The sequence below is a fragment of the Theobroma cacao genome, chromosome 4, assembly GCF_053813885.1.
Source record: "Theobroma cacao isolate CCN51 chromosome 4, ASM5381388v1, whole genome shotgun sequence".
In the NCBI taxonomy this organism is placed as follows: Eukaryota; Viridiplantae; Streptophyta; class Magnoliopsida; order Malvales; family Malvaceae; genus Theobroma; species Theobroma cacao.
Genome location: NC_142642.1, coordinates 32,549,560 through 32,571,140, shown reverse-complemented (window position 1 = coordinate 32,571,140; position 21,581 = coordinate 32,549,560). Strand labels below are relative to the sequence as shown.

Sequence of the window (21,581 nt, the reverse complement as noted above, 5' to 3'; positions counted from 1 at the left end):
AAAAACCCATATATTAATAATTGGACCGATTATTGAATTGGCACACGTCCAATTCATAATTTAATCCCTCAGCTCAATTCAAGGATAATATATATTATGATTTTGTGTTAAATATCGTAAATGCTTAATAAAATTATGCATTTCATTGGATGGTATGACTAGTAATTTAAAGTCAAAAGGACAGGTTTGAATTCAATTTAACCACTGGCATTTTTTTTTTAAATCGTCAAATGCGAATATAAATGAAAAACATTGATTCAATTTAACAGGCCTATGGTTTTCGATCAATCACTCCAATAAAAACATTGATTTGAACCGTCACTTGATAGATTGTTTGTTGAGATTGGCTGGAAAACTTGCAGCCTTTTGGAGTAAAAGCATTGAACCCACCATCTTTAGTACCCGACATGTATCCATATGCATCATACACCTTTGAAAATGCCCATCTTTAATTATTTATTTCTTCTAAGTGTAGCATCGTCATTAGAGCTGACTGACTTGGTGTGGGGTGCAATAAGAGCGCTTAAACCTGACTAATTAGCTTATTGGAAATTTCATTGTCGGCTGGTCAACTTATTCGATTGAATTTGAACATACTGAGTCCATTCAAAGAAAGAAAAAGATTCCTAAATGTTGTTGCATAAAATGTCCATGCACCTAACTTAATTATTATTTATTTCTTCCAATAAAATTTATTGATATTGTGGAGGGCCAACAGCCATTGATAAGGGTTCAAGGCAGAGGGGTTTGCCTCGTGCCATATCAGACCAACTATTAATGAAATTTAGAGCAGATGTACCATCTGCTAAACTATGATGAACTCCAACTCCAATGCTGATTCCTCCGTAATTAAAACTAGTTACCTGCAATATGAAAAGTGGATAAGAAGATATTCCTCCTGAATAGTCCACTGCTGGAACTAGTCGCCAAACTTGTGAGCTATCTGTAAAATCGCCAGTTAAGAGATCCATCTCAGAATTAGCTCAAGTCTTTCGTTTTCATCATATCCCAATCTTCCGGCTACTCGGTAGAATGGAACAAGAATTCTGCTCAAAGACTCCTTAAGCCTTTAGACATCAAAACAATTGGAAGAACCATCTGGTATGTAGAAATATACCGTGGGGATATGACTTCTTGTAAAAAATGAATTGCTTATAAAAAAAATGAATAAAAACAACTATATTATCTCATGCTGCTTGACCGACACCCACTATTTACACCTTTCAACAATATTAAAAACGTAATTGTCCTTATTTATCAAAGGTATAAAGAAGAAAATCGGAAAGGAAGAAGGTAAGATTTATATGAGTGTACCTTTGCATCGGCAATAGAAAAGTTGCTCAAATTCTGGTTCCCTTCCAACGACCACTTATGAGCTGAAGTTGGGGTGGTGAAGGGAGACTTAACTCATTATATATCAAAAATATATAAAGTAGCTTCTATTTTTGGGTACAATATTAAGGAGTTTGCTTTCCAATTCTTTTTTGGTCAAGTTGCTTGCAACATTTAAGAAAACCCCATGAGAGTAGAGCAGCGGCAACATTTAAGATATCACAGCTACTTCTATCCAACATAAATTTAACCCATACATACAGATATAGTTGACATTACTTACACTGCAGAGGCCGGGGGCGCCTAGTGGCCCCCAACAATTTCAAAATTAAAATTTTTATGATTTATAGTAATGATGGATTTAAATTATTATATAGGTCGTAATAATTACATTCATATTAAATATAAAATGTTACAAGACCACGATCTCAATAGAGTAATGTGAAAACCCATAAAATGTGAAGTATTACACTTAGCACATCTTTAGGTCGTCAGAATGATTTCAAATCGTTTGATGTTAAAAGTATTTGTAACATTGCAAATAAATATTACTCTCATGATGATTTTACTGAGCATGATAAAATGCATTTAAACTATCAATTGGATCTGACCTAGGGTTTTTGGGAGGAGAGAATCAGAGCCGCTGCAGCCGCCGTCACCATGGTGAAGTTTCTTAAACCCAACAAGGCCGTCATCGTCCTCCAAGGCAGATATGCCGGACGCAAAGCCGTGATCGTGAAATCCTTCGACGACGGCACACGTGAACGCGCATACGGCCACTGTTTGGTTGCAGGGGTAAAGAAGTACCCAAGCAAGGTTATTCGAAAGGACTCCGCCAAGAAAACAGCCAAGAAGTCACGCGTCAAGTGCTTCATCAAGCTCGTGAATTACCAGCATCTGATGCCCACGCGTTACACCCTCGACGTGGACTTGAAAGACGTGGTCACCGTCGATGCTCTTCAGACAAAGGACAAGAAAGTGGCTGCCTGCAAGGCAACTAAGGAGAGGTTTGAAGAGAGGTTCAAGACTGGAAAGAACAGGTGGTTCTTTACTAAGCTTAGGTTTTAAGGGTTTTGTTGGTGTTGTCGCTTTTGAGTTATTATATTGTCATTTTGAAGAAAAGAAGTTTGAGTTTTTTTTTTTAAAAAAAAAAAAAAAAAAAAAAAAAAAAAAAAAAAAAAAACTATCAATTGGATCTATTCAAACTTGACATACTTCATAATCAAGTTTTGAAAAATGTATTTACACTTTTTGAGTTATATCAAGCATTGAAGAATATGAGAATATCAAAAGTTTACTTCTATATTGATAGGTTAATCTAACTTTTCTTGACTCTTTCAGTTTCCACTGTAACATCAAAACGTACATTTTCTGTTATAAAACTCGTTAAGAATAAGACTCATAATAGAATATTAGATAATTTTCTTAAATATTCATTGATTATTCTCATTGAAAAGAAAATCTTTTGAGGCTTTCATATTAATTTAATAATAGATGCTTTCAACTTTATGAAAGACCGTCAAGCTCAATTAAGGATGCCCAATCTTATGCAATAGTTGTTAAAAAATGTCTTTATTTTGTACTTAACACATAATTGAAGTTATTTGTATAATTTTCACATGAGCTTTTTTTCATCTAAATTACTTATCAAACATTGAACTTTTAGTATAACTATTTTATAAACATTATTTTTATCCTTCCAAATGTGAAATCCTAACTCTACCATTGCTTATACTCCTACTACTGAACTTCGCAATTCGTGTTTTCATATTTTAAACCTGTCAGATACGATTAGATACGAAACATGTTAAGATTAAATATGAACATTATATAAATAATATTTGTGTTATAAATTTGAAATATATATACATGTATACGTTTCATAATCGTGTAACATGACACGATACGATTAACACATTTATTAAACGTGTCAATATACGACATGACACGAATAATAATACGATTAATACATTTAACACGATTAAATAAAATATTTATAATTAAATATAATTTTATTATTTAAATTTAAAATTAATAATTATAAAAATAATTATAACAAAACAAAATAATATTAGCAACAAATATAATAAAATTTAACATAAATAACATACAAAAAATTTATTATCATGTAATATGATAAAATCTATCATTAACATATAACCTGAAAATACTAATAATATCAAAAATGATCTATGATTTTCATCCATAATTAAATGCATATCATTAACTATATCATCAACCATGAATAATTCTAAACACCCAAATCAAAATTATTTAAGATTAAAATAGTCTTTGACTATTAATTTTTAATAGGTTGATCACGTATTCATGTTTAAATACAATAATACGATTAATTAAACATATTTTAAGCGTGTTATTCGTGTGTGACATGTTCGTGTTTTAAACATATTAGAAATTATTAGACACAAAACATGTTAAGATTAAACCCAAACTTATTTAACTTCGTATTTTCTCGAATCGTGTCCAAAATTACGAGATTTACCTTGTACTATGCTTTCTGTCTCTCCACTTTCTCGGTGGTGCATAAACTATTAGTTTTGGCAATGAAGTCGTTCAAAGAGCTTGGTGTCAGAGGTTTGCGGTCTGCATCATTTACACAGGAGCACTCCGTTCTCTCCATAAAGAGGCAGCTTCAACTAACAATGATGAGATTTGGACATTAAACGTTACGTATTCATTACCCTATCCGTAACAGGTTCTGATCGAAGATCACCGGGTTGAGCATCTGATCGAAGATCACCGGGTTGAGTAACAAATGTTGCAGTACCGGAGAAGATTACATTGCCAAAGTATTAGGACCGGGAGTTTGGGGTGCAACCTGGACCGTCCATCATCTGCCGTATATGACATGGGCTGAATTTTGTCCTTTCATTCTGAAATTAAAAAGTTGATATGCATTGGGCTTGATACCCGGACCTTCCAGGCCTATGACAGCCCACAGCCAAACCCATTAGACATGTGTCTATTAAACAAGGAATAGCCTATACAATCTCCAACTACTCCACCATAGGTCACAATTGGACGGCCCAAGTCATTTCAAGTTCAGAAATTTTTTATCACAATCATTTCCAATTAATCTTTCAAATCATTCAAATTCAAGTCATATTTAATTTTTCAAATTCGAACGAATCAAATAAATTTTTACCACTAATGATCATGCCCATGTCTAAGAATTCATGCTAACTTATATACATACATACATAAATACATATATATATATATGTCTATATCTAAATTTATCATTTTAAATATTATTATTTAATTTATAAATATGTAAAAAAATTTTAATTGCATATAATAATTTTCATTTAAAATATTTTTATCAAAAATTAATAAAATTTATTCAATTTGAAAATAAAAATTGTAAATAAATTAAATGATTTTTATTAGAAACTATTATTCTTAATTCTGGTAATCAGAGATGGCAAATGTGAGCGCATAAGCAGGGGCGGAGCTAGCTCAATTTTATTGAAGGGGCCAAACATAGTTGAATAAAAGTTAAAAATTTTAAAAAACTAATATGTTAAATTCAATCAATAATGAAAATATTAATAATAGAAATATGAAATTAAATATAAAACTATAATTTGTAAAATATAAATAGTTAAAAATAATATATAAAATTAATGATTTTTTTTATACAATCAAAATTATTTAAATACTATATATTTAAGATAATTTCATTTTAACTAAACATAAAACGTAAAACATATAAAGAAAATATACTCAAGTTAATTTTTTTTTACATAATCAGGATTAATAAAAAAAATGATACGTTGATGAAATTTTAAGTAACAACATAACACTACAACTTATATTTGAGAACTATATAATAATTTATTAATTTTTAAAAATTAAAATCATAAAAATTAAAATTTATGTAACATAAAAAAGAAGAATATGACAAGTAAAAAGTAGATACCACATATTATATAACAAAAAAGAAAAAAAAATATAGTTAATGGTTTGTAAAAATTTTAAAAAGAATATTTATACAAACTTATAACATATGAACAAATAAAATAAAAATAAAAATAAATAAATAAAAATATAAATAATAATATAAATTAAAAAAATGTAAAGTTAAGTGAGATAAGAGAAATTATTTTATTATTTTATTATTTATATTAATTATTAAATAAAATATTATTTTGAAGGAGTTAATAATAGAATATATAAAAATATTTAAAAAATTTTATATAATATGAAAAAAATTTTAAAAGTTTGGGGCGGGGGGGGGGGGGGGGGGGGGGGGGGGGGGGGGGGGGGGCATGCACGTAAGGAGGCTCCGCCAATGCGCATAAGGATGCAGCCCAAACATGCATTCTTAAAGTGAGGCAACACTCTGATGAGATGGTACGATATTTTACCCTAAATTTGCTCACATGCTTCAATTATACTTTTCCATCCTATTATTTGATTTTCGTTTAATACAAAAAGAGAGTACTAGTGACCCTTATTTTTATTTTTTAAATTAGGTTCCCGATGGAATAACAGTAAAGTCTTCGGAAATATTAATAGTTATGTAAGAAGAATCTTGCCATCACTTAACAACAGCTGATTGAGTTGGGATGGACGGATGAGGAACAATGATGAAGAAGCAGCTTTTAGCCTTAATGAATCAAAAAGATGATTTTGACATTGTAAAAGGCAATGAAACATCACGACTTATATACGGTAGAGATTGAGGAGGAAGAGGCTGCACTTGGGAAAATAGGCATGAATAAGTGCAGGAACGAAGACAATTATGTTTTGTGCATAAACTTGATTTGACTTTTTTTGGTGGCAACCATTCTTTTCTCATTTGTCGGGTATAATAGTCAGTATTTGCTATTTGTTGAATATTCTGTGTTCAATAATAGTCAGGTATACATACACTTTGACTTTTGTTATTGTTATTGTGGATAACTTTTACTTTATTTGCAAGGAAGCATCCCCGTCAATATTATCGAAACAAAATTAGAAAATGAGGACACCGAAATTGGCAATTTTTAAGTGCAGAAATAGCAACATTAAGAAGGAGTTTTTTTTTTTTTTAAAGTGGATTTTATTAGCCATGATATGCCATTGTGAGCCTCAAGCTAAGATTTGCCAGAGACTCCCATTGGCATAAAGACCGGCCTGGCAAAACCTGTTCAAACAAGGATCCAACTGCTCACGTAATTTGCAGTAGTCCCAGAATGATCAGCAACCAAAAGCCAAGAAACTCAAACCTGCCTAAACACATGAACTGGCAACAGAAGTCAAATACACTCGTCAGCCTAAAACTAAATTCCTAAGGATAATAATGCAAAATAACCAAAATCAAAGCCAAAGCGTCCGAGCGGATAAGAATCATGCAAAGCAAGGAACTCAAGATCCCTTGATACCTTTTGATCGTCGAAGAAAGGTCCTAGTCCGCAGCAATGAGAAAAACAGCAGCATGGCACTCTCTAGCAGAAGGCAGCAAAACCAGCACAAGAAACAAACCCAAACACCTCATTGCATAGCTTGAGTAGCCATGTGCACCCAAAGAAGGACCAGCAAACATTCAGCGGAGCAGCACCATCCACCCTTACCAAACCCGACAACAGAAGAATGGCCAGGCAAACTCTCGGCCAGCAGAGACCGCCATCAATCCAGACCAAAACATACATCAACCTGCAACATACCCCCTGCAAAACAATGCCCCCCCTCCCTAACAAAAGTCCATCCTGTGATCAAAGCCCCCCCAGCCCCCCTCCCCAACATAACCTCCCACAACCCCAACCAATACACCCAAGAACGAGCAGAACAAGTCCCCTTTGGCAAGGCCCACCATCACAAAAAATGACCCTCTGGGAAACACATAGAACCCCCCACTCCAAAGAAAGACTCCCCTCTCTCGGTGAAAGCCTCCCCCTCTACACGTCAGATCCACTCCCAGAAGCCAAATCGAGCATCCTAAAACTCCCATCACCTCCCAACCTTTAAGATGTACCCTCAAATCAGCGCAGCAAACATCAGGAAAGGAGAGGGAAGTTGAGATGGATGAAAACCCCTTACCCCCTCCCTTTTCCCCCTAGGAGCTCTCTTAAAAACACAGCCCCCACCACTGGAAGGGAAATTGGCATCCCCTAAAGTCAGGATTATGAAGCCATCCTATCCATAACACTTAGAAAAGTATGCTTTAAAGTTTATTTATTAATTTTCTCATTTTTTATCATTCCCCTCTTCTTCTTCTTTTGTTTGTTTCTTTTTCTTTTTTCTCTTCTTCTTCTTCTTCTCTTTTTTTCTTTTTTTTTATTGACTATATTTTAATTATCCGACCAATAAGTTTAATGTATCAATTCTCGTTTTTAATATCGCAGAGGTTTGACTGGCGTGGAGCGGGGTGCAAGGAGAGCAGCTCCAACTGGACCACATTTTTATATTTTATGCTTTTATAAACAGCCTATTTAATTGAATTTGCATTTTGCATTCATCGTCTTCTACTATTGGCTTCTCTGGGGGCGCTCTTTTGAGTTCATTCAAGGTATCAATGTTTTGCCCTTGCAAACATATATGTATATGTATGTATGTATGTATATATATGTATATGTATGTATCCACTGATCATATTTATGCTCTTCCTTTTACAAACAAAAGCAGAGCCAGTACTCCAAAACAGTAAAGAAAAAATTGCAGATTGCAAATGGTAATTGCGTTCATGGTGGTACTTGTTGTATGGGTTAGAGGAAGAAAAAGCATGGCTACGGACACCAATTTGGCGGAAAGTCGGGCAGTACCTGAAGGTGAAGGGGACGCCCATTGCAATGGTAACTTGTGGCAGGAGCCGGAGCTAGAACTTGGAGGTCCTGATTCTTTAAGTGCAGATTATGTCTCGATCTCCAAGAAAACTCAAATTCTACTTCGTCAAGGTTTGGCCTTATCAAGATACGTCTGGAAAATTCAAAATTCAACAGGCTGAGAAGCTGATTGAAAAACTTAATCAACAGATAATTCCCATACGTGATGAATACTACAAAATACAGGTACACAATAAGAACCTTGCTTTAAATCTTTATTACTTTTTTTTAAGATTATCTTTATTAATTCCATTGATTTATCCGCGTAATTGTAGAATGCTCGTTCAGAATTAAATCATCTAAGAATTCGCGAGTCGCACTTCCTTAACGCAGTATATTGGAAAGAAACCAAACTGGATAGATTAAAAGCAGCTCTAGACAAGCTGAATTTTGCCAAAACTACTGCATATAAAAGAGGAAGCACCAGTTCCAGCACTTCATCATCAGGAGAATGTGATTTTCATGTAAGGAGACAAGTTTTAGATTAATTGAGTATGCTCAATATTTATCCTAGCACTATTTTTTGCTTTGTAATTAATTTTGTTTTTCTTTCTTCTCGTTTTGGGGTTTCCTTGGATGATCTGTGGAAATTAATGGATTCAGAGTGTACGTCACTGGATGCTACATGGATGCAGCAATTTGGCAACAGAAAACAAACTCTTAAAACAGATCCCTGGAATCCAACATGATAAGATCGATTCAAGTATTCTAGTGGCGTCAATAAATATGCATGTAAGGTTAAACTTTGGGGACTTGCTTAGTTATATATAGTAGTCTCGATTATCTTATTCCCTTTACTTGCGGTTTTATGGGAGTTTTGATGAGGCAGACTCAGTGGTTGTATGCACGAACGCAAGTCAGCAATTGTCAAACAACAATGTCGAAGATTAAAGCAAATGGTAGCAGAAATAAGTGCTGTCAATGCTTGCAGAAATTGAAGATGCTACTTGTAAATAGCAGAGAAATAAAAGAAAAACGCAGCGTTTGATGTGCAGCTGAAGAAGGAAAAGAAATAAGTGAGAAACGCAACGTTTTGATTGCCAACAAAAGAAGACCGTTAATTATATAGCCGTTAATAATTTTTAATTCTTATTAGTTAGTTAACAGTGTAATTAGTTATGTTCTTTTGTCCTTTTCTTGTTGTCAGTGTAGATGCTATATATAGACACTACCTCTGTAAGTTTTTCTTTGAGAGAATGAAACATTTTCCCAAAAATATTCTCTGCAAAACCTCATCTTTCATCATGGTATCAGAGCAGCCCTAAGGCTTGCAGAAATTGATTTGGGAATATTCACAGAGTTGATAGCAGCACCTACTTGGATCAATTTTTCATTCTCACATCATCAATTCTATTTCTTGATTTTTTCAATAAGTTGATTCATCTTCTCAACTTGTTTAATCTTTCATTACTCTGTGAATCATGTCAGACTCATTTTAATCGAGACCTCAAGTGTCTCAAACCTCAACCGATTCAAGATCAACACTATCACCTATAACAGATCCCTAGTCACCCTACTACCTACACCACACTGATCATCCTGGATCAGTTGTTATCAACCCTTAACTTACCACAAGTAACTACTTGGCTTGGAGTCAATCTTTCTTGTTAGCCTTATCAATCAGAAACAAAGTAGGATTCATCAATGGTTCAATCCCAAAACCAGAGGTTACAGACCCTATTTATCCATCTTGGACTCGTTGTAATAATCTATTAGTTGTTAGGCTTTTGGACTCCATTACACAACCTATTGCCTCAACAGTATTTTACATGGAGTCAGCAATGGAAATCTAGAATGCACTTAAGCAAAACTTTGCTTAGCCTGATGACACCAAGGCTTGTAATTTACAATACACCTTAGGTAGCATAACACAGTGGAATAGATCAGTTGATGCTTACTTTATAAAACTTAAAGGAATTTGGGAAGAGTTGAGAAGCTTCGGACCCCTACCACATTGTCAATGTGGTAAATGTAATGCTGATTTTTTCAAGAAATTTTCTTACCAGTATTAGAAGGACATGGCCTTCATATTTCTCAATGGTTTAAATGATTCTTACTCAGCCATCAGATCACAAATCATCATGTTAGATCCCATTCCAACTCTAGACAAGGTATATAGCCTTGTGTTGAAAGAAGAGACAGAGAAATTTGATGCTGCAAACACATCCTGCCCTGGAATCATCAGTTATGCAAACAGCTAGTGATGTCAAGAAGAAGGCAAGGAAAGATCTACTTTGCTCACACTGTGGAAAGAAAGGGCACAGTAAGGAGAAGTGTTATAGATTGGTTTGGTTTTCAGAGGATTTTAAATTCACCAAAGGGAAAACCAATTCCAAAAAGGGGAAGACAGTTATGAACAATGTGGCATATGAACATTTTACAGGAACACAGTCTGATCAAGAGGATGAAGCAGCGAGTACAGGATCCATGTCTCAGATATCTATCATTAAGCAGCAATTCAGCAAGCTAATTGAGCTCTTAAATGAGAATGGGATTACTTGCAATGATGGTAAGATTTCCACAACTCCAAACAACAACCAGAGTAAACCATCCCTGATCAATTCTACCTTTGCAAGTATAGTATCAAATCACCCTTGTTTTAATATCCCAAATAATATGCCATATTGTTTCAAATATATTAGGAACCTCATGATTAAGCAAAATAGTTGGATCATAGACTCCGGTGCTTCTAACCACATTTGTCACTCTTTAGACAGATTTATACTAGCTCAACCAGTTAGTAACCATTATGTTCATTTGCCTAACAATGGTAAAGCTCTTGTCACTCATATAGGGACTGTCAGATTATCATCTTTATTAGTGCTTAAGAATGTTCTTTGTGTTCTTAGCTTTAACTTCAATCTTATATCAGTAGGAGAATTAACAAAATCAATAAAGTCATGTCTGTTTTTCACTGATTCATATTGTGTTGTTTAGGACCTGCCATCATGGACTGTGATTGAGGTTGCTAGATTGTCTTCAGGGCTTTATCTGATGCAGGATAAACAAGTTGAACAAGACCTGTTTCAATTTTCTTTTCAAAACTATGTCAAGAACTTTTCTACTTTTTCTGTCAGTTCCTCTAAGTCAAAATATAAAGGCTTTGATCTTTGGCACTATTGATTGAGGCATGCCCCAATAGAAAGAATTAATGTATTGCAAAAAAAATTTTCAAAAATCAATTGTTCAAATGACTTATTGTGTGAAATCTGTCCAATGGCAAAGCAAAAAAGGCTTTCATTTTCAGTGCATATTCATAACTCAAAAACAGCTTTTGAAATAGTTCACATGGACATATGGGGTCTATATGAAGTTCCTACTCTAAATGGTCACAAATATTTCTTAACCATTGTTGATGATCACACACGTTTTACATGGATATATTTGATGAAAGCATAGTCTGAAGTTTCTTCAATTATTCCCATATTTAATAATCTTGTTCAAAGACAGTTTGACAATTCAATAAAGTGTTTGAGGACAGATAATGGTCAAGAATTTAAACTTGTTGATTTTTATAACAAAACTAGAATTGTTCACCAATTGTCTTACATGGGTACACCACAGCAGAATGGTGTTGTAGAGAAAAAACACCAGCATATCTTAGCTGTGGTAAGGGCACTGAGACATGAGTCAAACCTACCACTTATTTTTTAGGGGGAAGCAGTATTAACTACTGTTCATATAATAAATAGAGTGCCTACTAGGGTTCTTCAAAATCAATTACCCTATGAACTTCTGTTTAAGAAACCACCTTCATATGGTCATTTTGGAGTCTTTGGATGTTTATGCTTTGTATCCACACAAACACAAAACAGAAAGAAATTTGACAGTAGGGCTAGCAAATGCATTTTTATAGGTTATCCCAATCATGTCAAAGGGTAAAAATTGTATGATATTGAAGCACAAAGAGTCTTGGTATCCAGGGATGTTGTTTTTCACGAGGATACTTTTCCATTCCATGATTCAAAATATGAAGAACAGAACTTTACATTTCCACAAACACCTAGTGTACATACCACACCTTTTGACCCTCTTGACTCAATTTATCTGAATTCTCATTCTTCTGGTCAAGACCAAAATATTTCACATTTGAATGAGCCTTCAGCAATCTTAGAACAACCTTCCATATCAGCAAATGATGAAATCTTCACAATTCTTCACCTGACAGTAGTATGCCTGCTGAGATGCTACAAGTCAACCTGAAACAGACCTCACCATTGACTCAAAACAACCAATTAGAAAAAGCTCAAGAATTAGGAGTATACCAAAGTATCTAAAAGCATATGAGTGTGATCTACCACCTCATACCAATAATGTTACCCTGCATCCCATATCCAATTACCTTTCTCATCATAATTTGTCACTTGCACATAAGGCATTCACTATTTCTCTATCCAACATACAAGAACCTAAGACTTACCATCAAGCAGTAGCTCATTTTCATTGGAGAGAAGCAATGACAGCTAAATTGAAGGCACTTGAAGATAATGGAACATGGAGTATTGTACCATTACCTGCTAATTCTCACACTATTGGATACAAATGGGTCTATAAGACTAACTTGAATGCAAAAGGAGAAATAAAAAGGTATAAGGCTAGGTTGGTTGCTAAGGACTATAGTCAAGTGGTTGGTTTTAACTATTAGGAAACTTTTAGCCTTGTGACTAAGCAATCTACAGTTAGAATCTTCTTTGCTTTAGCAGTTGCATATAATTGGCTAGTATTTTAGCTAGCTGTTGACAATGCTTTCTTGCATGGAGAGTTAAATGAAGAAGTTTATATGAAATTACTTGAGGGTTATTCAATTAAGGGGGAGCATTCAGATCATTCAAAACTGGTATGCAAGCTACACAAATCTCTTTATGGGCTCAAACAAGTCTCAAGACAGTGGAATGCCAAGTTAACATCATCTATTCTTCAATATGGTGTTAAGCAATCACTGTCAGACTACTTACGGTTCACTATGAACATAGTAGATGGGGATTTTGTAGCCTTATTAATATATGTTGATGATATTTTGATTGCCAACAACTCCACAAATGCTGCAGCAACTATAAAGAGTCACATCAGTTCACAGTTCAGAATTAAGGACCTAGGCACAGTTCAATTCTTCGTGGGACTTGAAATAGCTAGATCACCACAAGGTATTTCAATATGTCAGAGAAAATATACTCTGAACTTACTAGAAGAATATGGTTTACTTGGAGCCAAACCTATATCAACACCCATTGATTACAATGTCAAGTTGAGAAAGGCAAGTAAGGAAGAAAAAGTAACCGATCCTACAAGGTACAGACAACTTGTTGGTAAGCTGCTCTATTTGACATTCACAAGACCTGATATTTGCTACGCAGTACAGAATTTAGCTCAATTCATGGATAAACCAACTGATGAGCATCACATGGCTGCTCAAAGGGTACTTAAGTACTTAAAGGGAGAGCCAGGACTAGGAATTCTGATGAACAAGGACTGCAATTTAAGAATTTCAGCATATTGTGACAGTGACTGGGTAAGATGTCCTGACACCAGAAGATCTGTGACTGGCTACTGTGTATTCATTGGGGAATCTTTAGTGTCTTGGAAGTCTAAGAAGCAACAAATAGTTGCTCGAAGTTCAACTGAGGCAGAGTACAGATCTATGGCAGCTACATGCTGTGAAGTTATTTGGATTAAAGGTTTACTAGAAGAGTTTGGAATTCAACACCATGATGTTGTAAAACTCTACTGTGACAACCAGTCATCAATTTATATCAGCAAAAACCCAGTTCTTCATGAAAGAACAAAACATAAAGAAATTGATTGTCATTTCATCAAGGAAAAGGTTCAAAATGGTGTGATTGAGCCTATCTATATACCAACACAGCTACAAGTTGCTGATGCATTCACCAAACCTCTGCGGCCTGGAATTTTCCAAAGGTTATTATACAAGATGAACATTCACAATGTTCATAGTTCCTTTTGAGGGGGAGTGTCAAACAACAATGTCAAAGATTAAAGCAAATGGTAGCAAAAATAAGTGTTGTCAATGCTTGTAGAAATTGAAGATGCTACTTGTAAATAGCAGAGAAATAAAAGAAGAAACGCAGTGTTTGATGTGTAGTTGAAGAAAGAAAGAAATAAGTGAGAAACGCACCGTTTTGATTGCCAACAAAAGAAGACCGTTAATTATATAGCCGTTAATCATTTTTAATTCTTGTTAATTAGTTAATAGTGTAATTAATTATTGTCTTTTGTCCTATTCTTGGTGTCAGTGTAGATGCTGTATATAGACACTACCTCTGTAACTTTTCTTTTAAGAGAATGAAACATTTTCGCAAAAATATTCCCTGCAAAACCTCATTTTTCATCAGCAATTTAACTAGATATAACAATATCCTCAGAGAGATCAAACATTTTGAAGAGAAAATGGAGAAAGCTACGACTAATGCTTCTCTAAAAGAAAGGATCTCGAGCTCTCGGACATCAAGAAAGACCATACAAGACTAAATCAATGTAAACATTCCTATACACTCATACAGCTGCTACCAATTAGTTCAGATACATATAATTTAACAAATTAACTTCATTAATTTTTCTCAAGTTCCTAATGCAATATATCTATCATGCATGTTGTTGTACGTAGCTCGTAAATAAGATATCAGAGGAAATAAGCAAGGATTAGGGGCAGAGCCTCCTTATGTGATGGGGGGCCATGGCCCCCCAAAACTTTTAAAATTTTTTCCATAGCATATAAATATTTTTAAATTTTTTATATATTCTATTACTAGCTTCCTCAAAATAATGTTTTATTTAATAATTAATATAAATAAAAAATAATAAAATGATTTCACTTATTTTACTCAACTTTAAAATTTTTTAATTTATATTATTATTTTTATTTTTATTTGTTTATTTTTTATTTTTATTTTATTTGTTCATATGTTATAAGTTTCTATAAATATTCTTTCTCAAATTTCTACAAACTATTAACCATATTCTTTTTCTTTCTTTTTTATTATGTAATATATGGTATCTACCTTCTATTTGTCATGTTCTTCTTTTTTATTATGTAATATGTGGTATCTACCTTCTATTTGCCATGTTCTTTTTTTTATATATTACATAAATTTATTTTTTATGATTTTAATGTTTAAAAATTAATAAATTAGTATATAGTTCTTAAATATAAGTTGTAATGTTACATTGTTACTTAAAATTTCATCAACGTATCATTTTTTTTATTAATCTTGATTATATAAGAGAAAATTAACTTAAGTATATTTTTTATATGCTTTACATTTTATGTTTAGTTAAAATGAAATTCTCTTAAATATATAGTATTTAAATAATTATGATTATATAAGAAAAAATTATTAATCTTATATATCGTTTTTAACAAATTATATTTTACAAATTATAGTTTTATATTTAGTTTCATATTTCTATTATTAATATTTTTATTATTAATTGAATTTAACATATTTGGATTTTAAAATTTTTAACTCTTATTTAACTGTGTTTAGCCCTCCCAATAAAATTTGACTAGCTCCACCCCTAGCAAGGATCATTGAGAAAGGACTAAATACTGACAGAAAAGATGAAAGCGTTTTGAAAAAGCAACTGGATGATCTTGGCTCGGGAATATATGAAGCACATGCATGCATTCTTAATGTGAGAAATCGACATGAAGAAGCGGTACGTATGTTATGTCTTGGAAAGCCCATATTTATTTATTTTTTATTTCAACATAGAAAAGACGTTATCATTTTATGTGATATCTACATGATCTGTGCAAAATTAATTTTTCTTTGGCCACAAGTGCAACATTAAGCCGGGTTTTACAGAAGTTAGGATTCTGTACATCTTTCGAATTTTGTCTTGATATTTCTTCTATATATAGTTTTTCCCGTTAATATAGAATGCCAACTTTCATGAAAACCTTTCACTTTTAAGCCAAGCAATGGAGCTTTGCTGGAAAGAAAGATGTGGCAGCCCTCGAGGAACTGTCTCGTAGAGAAGTGATCAGCTCAATCAATTGAACATTTTCAACAAATTAACTTGATCGAATAGCTATAATTCTGTTTCTCTTCATGTTTTTGTTGACCCTTAGTTCTATTTCAAATTAGGTTGACAAGTTCATGTCTCAATGAAACAGCAATAGATTATTCAGAAATAGATATAAAAAGAACATCTTACCCTCACTTTAAAATCGCCAATTGAGTAGAGATGGACGGATGATGAGCCATGAAGAAGAATCCCTTTGTAGCCCCAACGAATCAAAACCATGATTTTGAGTTTTGACACAAATGTATTGTTAATGTAATGAAGAGAGAAAGAGCAGAGTATATGAAGAAGATAATGATCAGAATTGTTTCATTAATACAAAAACAAGACTTATATGCCTTATCTACATAAAAGACACCTGTAAATATGATTAACAAGTGTCAGTGTTAGTGTACATGCACACTAACACATCAAAGGACAGCTCAAACACTACATTAATGCTAACCATCAGCACAATGAAACAAATTGAACAAAGTAAGAAAAATATGTTATTAAAACAGCATCCACGTGCAGCCAAAATGCAAGTATTACTCCTTAACACTCCTCCATAATACTTGCAGCTTGCACATTCATTTTGCTTCTCAAGTACTCGAATCTTTGTTTTCTTAAAGCCTTAGTCATGACATCAGCTTTCTGCAGTTTTGAACAGCAATACTGAACATTAATTTCACCTAACCTCTCAGCATCTCTAATGGCATGAAACTTGACTTGAATATGCTTAGTCTTGCCATGAAAAACAGGGTTCTTGGTGATAGCAATAGCTGATTTGTTATCTATCAATAATGCAGTAGGAAATTTTTGAGGAAACTGCATATCAGTAAGCATTTTTCTCAACCAAATAGCTTGGTTGGAAGTTGCAACAGCTGATATATACTTTGCTTTAGCTGTAAATTGAGCTACAATGGGCTGTTTATGTGAGCTCCAGCAGAAGGCTCCATTTCCAAGAGTAAAAACATAGCCTGAAGTGCTCTTGGAATCATCTTTATTTCCTGCCCAATCATTGTCAGAATAAGCAGTAAGCAATAAGTTTGGATTTCTAGTATAACAGATTCCAAAGTCTAAAGTGCCCTTCAAATACTTCAACACACATTTTTCAGCAGCAAAATGGAGATGTGTAGGCTCCTTCATAAACCTTGACAGCAAGCTCACAGAAAACATAATATCTGGTCTTGAAGAGCATATGAACAGAAGACTACCAATCAAGCTTCTGAATTGAGATGGATCCTTTAGCTTGCTACCATTATGCATTGAGAATTTCTCATTTACAGCTAATGGTGTAGCTGTAGGTTTGCACTAGAGCATATGAAACCTTTTTAGAACCTCAGTGACATATTTTTGTTGAGACAGAAATACCCCTGCATCAAATTGTTTAATCTTCAAACCAAGGAAGAAAGTCATTAGTCCCAAGTCAGACATCTCAAATTCATTTTGCATTTGCTTCTTGAACAATTGCAAAGTAGTCTCATTTCCTCCAGCAATCATTAAGTCATCCACATATAGTGAGACAATCAATGGAGATTGATTTTCACACTTGAACACATACAATGTAGCTTCATTGCTGCTCTTTGTAAAACCTTTGGAGATCAAATAAGCATCAATTATGCTATACCAAGACCGTGGGGCTTGCTTCAAACCATACAAAGCCTTATGAAGCTTGTAGACTTTGTTTAGTTCATCAGCAATTTCAAATCCCTCTAGCTGCTGGACATAAATTTCTTCTTCAAGAATTCCATTAATGAAGGCAGATTTCACATCAAGATGATGCACATTCCATCCAAAGGTAGCTGACAAAGCTAACAATAGTCTAATTGTATCAAACCTTGCCACTAGGGCAAATGTTTCCCAGTAATCAACACCAGGTTGTTGACTATATCCTTTGACTACCAATCGAGCTTTGTATCTGTTGAGAGATCCATCTGGATTCAGCTTCTTCTTATAAATCCATTTGACTCCAATTATATTTTTATTTGGAGGTCGATCAACTAATGACCATGTGCCATTCTTTTTTATCATATAGAGTTCTTCCTTCATAGCATTTAACCATTTTGGTTGTTTAGCAACATCTGCATAAGAAGTAGGTTCTTCAATTGCTGCATAACTTCTGTGATAGACATCACTAAGTGATCTAGTACCCCTCACAGGCTCATCATCAATATTCTGATCAACATCAGCATCAATCTCTGAAAGAGATTGTATTGAACTTGGATTTTGAGACTCCACAAGATCTGGCATATCCCAATTCCAACTTGCTGCTTCATCAAAAGACAAATTTCTGCTGATAACAACTCTACCAGAATTAGGCAAGTAGGCTCTGTAAGCCTTAGACTTAGAACTATAGCTAATAAAAATGGCTTTTTGAGCTCTGTGCTGCAACTTATCCCTCATAGCTTCTGGTATATGAACATGACAAATGCAACCAAAGACTCTTAAATGCTCTATTGAAGGTTTTTGATCAAACCAAACTTCATATGGTGATTTGCCACCAAGTGCTTGAGTAGGAAGTATATTCTGTAAATATATTGCAGTGTTGCAAGCTTCAGCCCAAAGTTTGGTGGGGAGATTCTTCTCAAACAACAGAGTTCTTGCCATATCAAGTATAATCCTATTCTTCCTCTCACTAACACCATTTTGTTGAGGAGAATAAGGCACTGAAAACTGATGACAAATACCTGCTGCTGCAAGGAAATCAGTAAATTGTTTAGAAACATATTCTCCTCCATTGTCAGTTCTTAGAGTTTTAATTTTGAAGCCAGTATCCACTTCCACCAAGGCTTTAAATTTTTGGAATAACTCAAATACTTCATATTTGGCTTTCATGAAGTATATCTAGCACCATCTAGTTCTGTCATCTATGAAAATCAAGTAATATCTGCTAGCATTCAATAACTCTACTTTCATTGGTCCTGCTACATCAGAATGAATCAAATCAAGTTTGAATTTGGCTCTACTGCTCCTAGCAGATGGAAAAGGCTTCCTTGACATCTTGCCATATTGACATGCATTGCAAACTGAGCCTTCATCAGTCAATTTAGGTAAGTTTCTCAATGAACCAGAAACACTGACATGCTTGAGTCCTTTGAAGTTGAAATGTCCAAGTCGTTTGTGCCACAAATTGGTCAGATTTGAATCTGAATTTCTTGCTTGCAGACATAGTTAATCAGTAGTTATAGTGAAACACCTCTTATGCATAGGTATAGTCATCAAATAAGAACCAGAGGCATCAAATATAACACAGGCATTATCTTTGAATAGCAGGGCATAGTTGTTTTTAACTAATTGTCCAACACTTAATAAATTAGAAGTAAGTGTAGGAACTAATAGGACTTCAGAAATATACCTGGGACTTGTGGAAGTATGAACTTGAACAGTACCTTTCCCAACAGTAGGAAGATAAATTCCATTTCCTATTTTGACCCTTGAATGGTAACTTTTGTCTAAGTTGATGAAAACAGCTTCAGTTGGAGTGACATGATTTGAACTCCCACTGTCCAGTAACCATTCTTGATTATCAATTTCATTTTCTGACATTTTCAGGGCCATGAACAGATTTTTTTTTGTACTAGCAGTAGCTTCAACAGTCTGAAGAACTTTATCAGAAGCAGAGGTCTTCTTTTTGCATACTTTCTCAACATGCCCCATTTCATTACAAGCTTGACACTTTGCATCTGATCTGAACCAACAACGATCTTCTGAATGGTTCCTTTTCTTGCAGTAAGTACACATTTTAAACTTACTTTTTTTAGTTGAAGATTGACCTGCATGAGAAGATTTCTTCTGCAACTTGTCTTTTGTCACCTTCTTACCTTGAGTTTCTGCAGTAGCTTTCCCTTTACTTGAAGCAAACAGAGCATTTTCCACATTGGCTTCTAGTCGAGATGTTCTTCTTTGCTCAGTGGCTAGAAGTGCACTGACCAGCTCTGACACTGTGAGTTGTGACAGGTCTTTAACTTGCTCTATGGATGTAACTGTTGCTTCAAATCTATCAGGTAAGCTGATGATAATTTTTTGAACAAATCTGGCTTCTGGTAAATCATCTCCAAGCAGCCTCATTTGATTCACCAAATGACTGAGATGATCTATATAATCTTCTACAGTCTATGACTCTTTCATCCTAATCAGCTCAAATTCTCTTCTAAGGTTCTGAGCTTGCATTTGCTTGGTTTTTGCTGTACCAAGATAATCTTCTTCAAGTTTGGTCCATGTTTTTTTTGCTGTCTTGCAACTCATGATCCTGCTAAAGATCTTCTCTGACACAGCAGCTTGAATGAAGGACAAAGCTCTGTATCGCTTTGCTACTTCTTCAGAGTGTTGCTTGATCTGATTTATGGTTGCATTGTCTCTCAAAGTAGCAGGTTCTTCCTCAGTTTCAATGGCTGTCCAGAGGTCATAAGCTCTGAGAAATGCCTCCATCTTGACAGCCCAAACTTAATAGTTTTTGCCATCAAATATAGGTGGAGATATGTGAGAAGCTGAAGTTAAAGACATGCTGGAAATGTCAAGAGATGAATCAACAAAGAAAAGAAAGGATTCCTGATAACCATAGGTCCAACAAGATCTTAAAAGAGCTCTGATACAATGTTAATGTAATGAAGAGAGAAAGAGCAGAGTATATGAAGAAGATAATGATCAGAATTGTTTCATTAATACAAAAACAAGACTTATATGCCTTATCTACATAAAAGACACCTGTAAATATGATTAACAAGTGTCAGTGTTAGTGTACATGCACACTAACACATCAAAGGACAGCTCAAACACTACATTAATGCTAACCATCAGCACAATGAAACAAATTGAACAAAGGAAAATATGTTATTAAAACAGCATCCACGTGCAGCCAAAATGCAAGTATTACTCCTTAACATGTATTGTAAAGCATTGAAGCATCATGTGGTAATGTACAGCAGAGTTTCAGGAAGAAGAGGTTGCTTAGGCAATAGGAATGAATAAACTGAGAGGCAGAGGGAGAACACAATTATGCATACATAAAAGTTTGGACTTTGTTTCTTGTGACAATCTCTCTTGTTGCGTACGCAATTACTGCATACAAAAAGTTTCTTGAAACTGTTTCCAGTGCTACTGCTGTCTAACTCTACCGAACTATTCCATCTTGGTGGCAGGGCTCAACTGCTCTGTTTAATAAAAAATAGTACCGAAACAAGTGCACTTACAATTCATTAACAGAATCTTTAAGCAGTTGTAGGGTTGAAACGAGCTAAATTAACCCCAATTTCATGGTCTAATAACCACACTCCATTGCGATTTCATATTGCGCCCTCCTTGCTTCACCCATGGATCCAAATATATTTCTCTCTCTTGGATCTCCTTTTAGGGATAAATACATCCAACACCCCCCAAACTTCTCACAAATTATCTTAA

At 34.3% G+C, this 21,581-nt stretch overlaps 1 protein-coding gene and 1 long non-coding RNA gene across 2 annotated transcripts; both read left to right on the top strand.

Annotated features, from left to right (window-relative positions):
- Positions 1 to 1,926: 1,926 nt before the first annotated feature.
- LOC148763305 (large ribosomal subunit protein eL27x) lies at positions 1,927 to 2,467 on the top strand. Its single transcript, XM_088805129.1, has one exon. It carries the CDS (start codon positions 1,993 to 1,995, stop codon positions 2,398 to 2,400), a length of 408 nt encoding a protein of 135 aa, XP_088661255.1. The 5' UTR covers positions 1,927 to 1,992; the 3' UTR covers positions 2,401 to 2,467.
- Positions 2,468 to 7,976: 5,509 nt separating this feature from the next.
- LOC18602311 (uncharacterized) lies at positions 7,977 to 9,309 on the top strand. Its single transcript, XR_016025970.1, has 3 exons — positions 7,977 to 8,345; positions 8,435 to 8,623; positions 8,763 to 9,309. It is a non-coding gene; the product is annotated as an uncharacterized LOC18602311 (long non-coding RNA).
- The last annotated feature ends 12,272 nt before the right edge of the window (positions 9,310 to 21,581 follow it).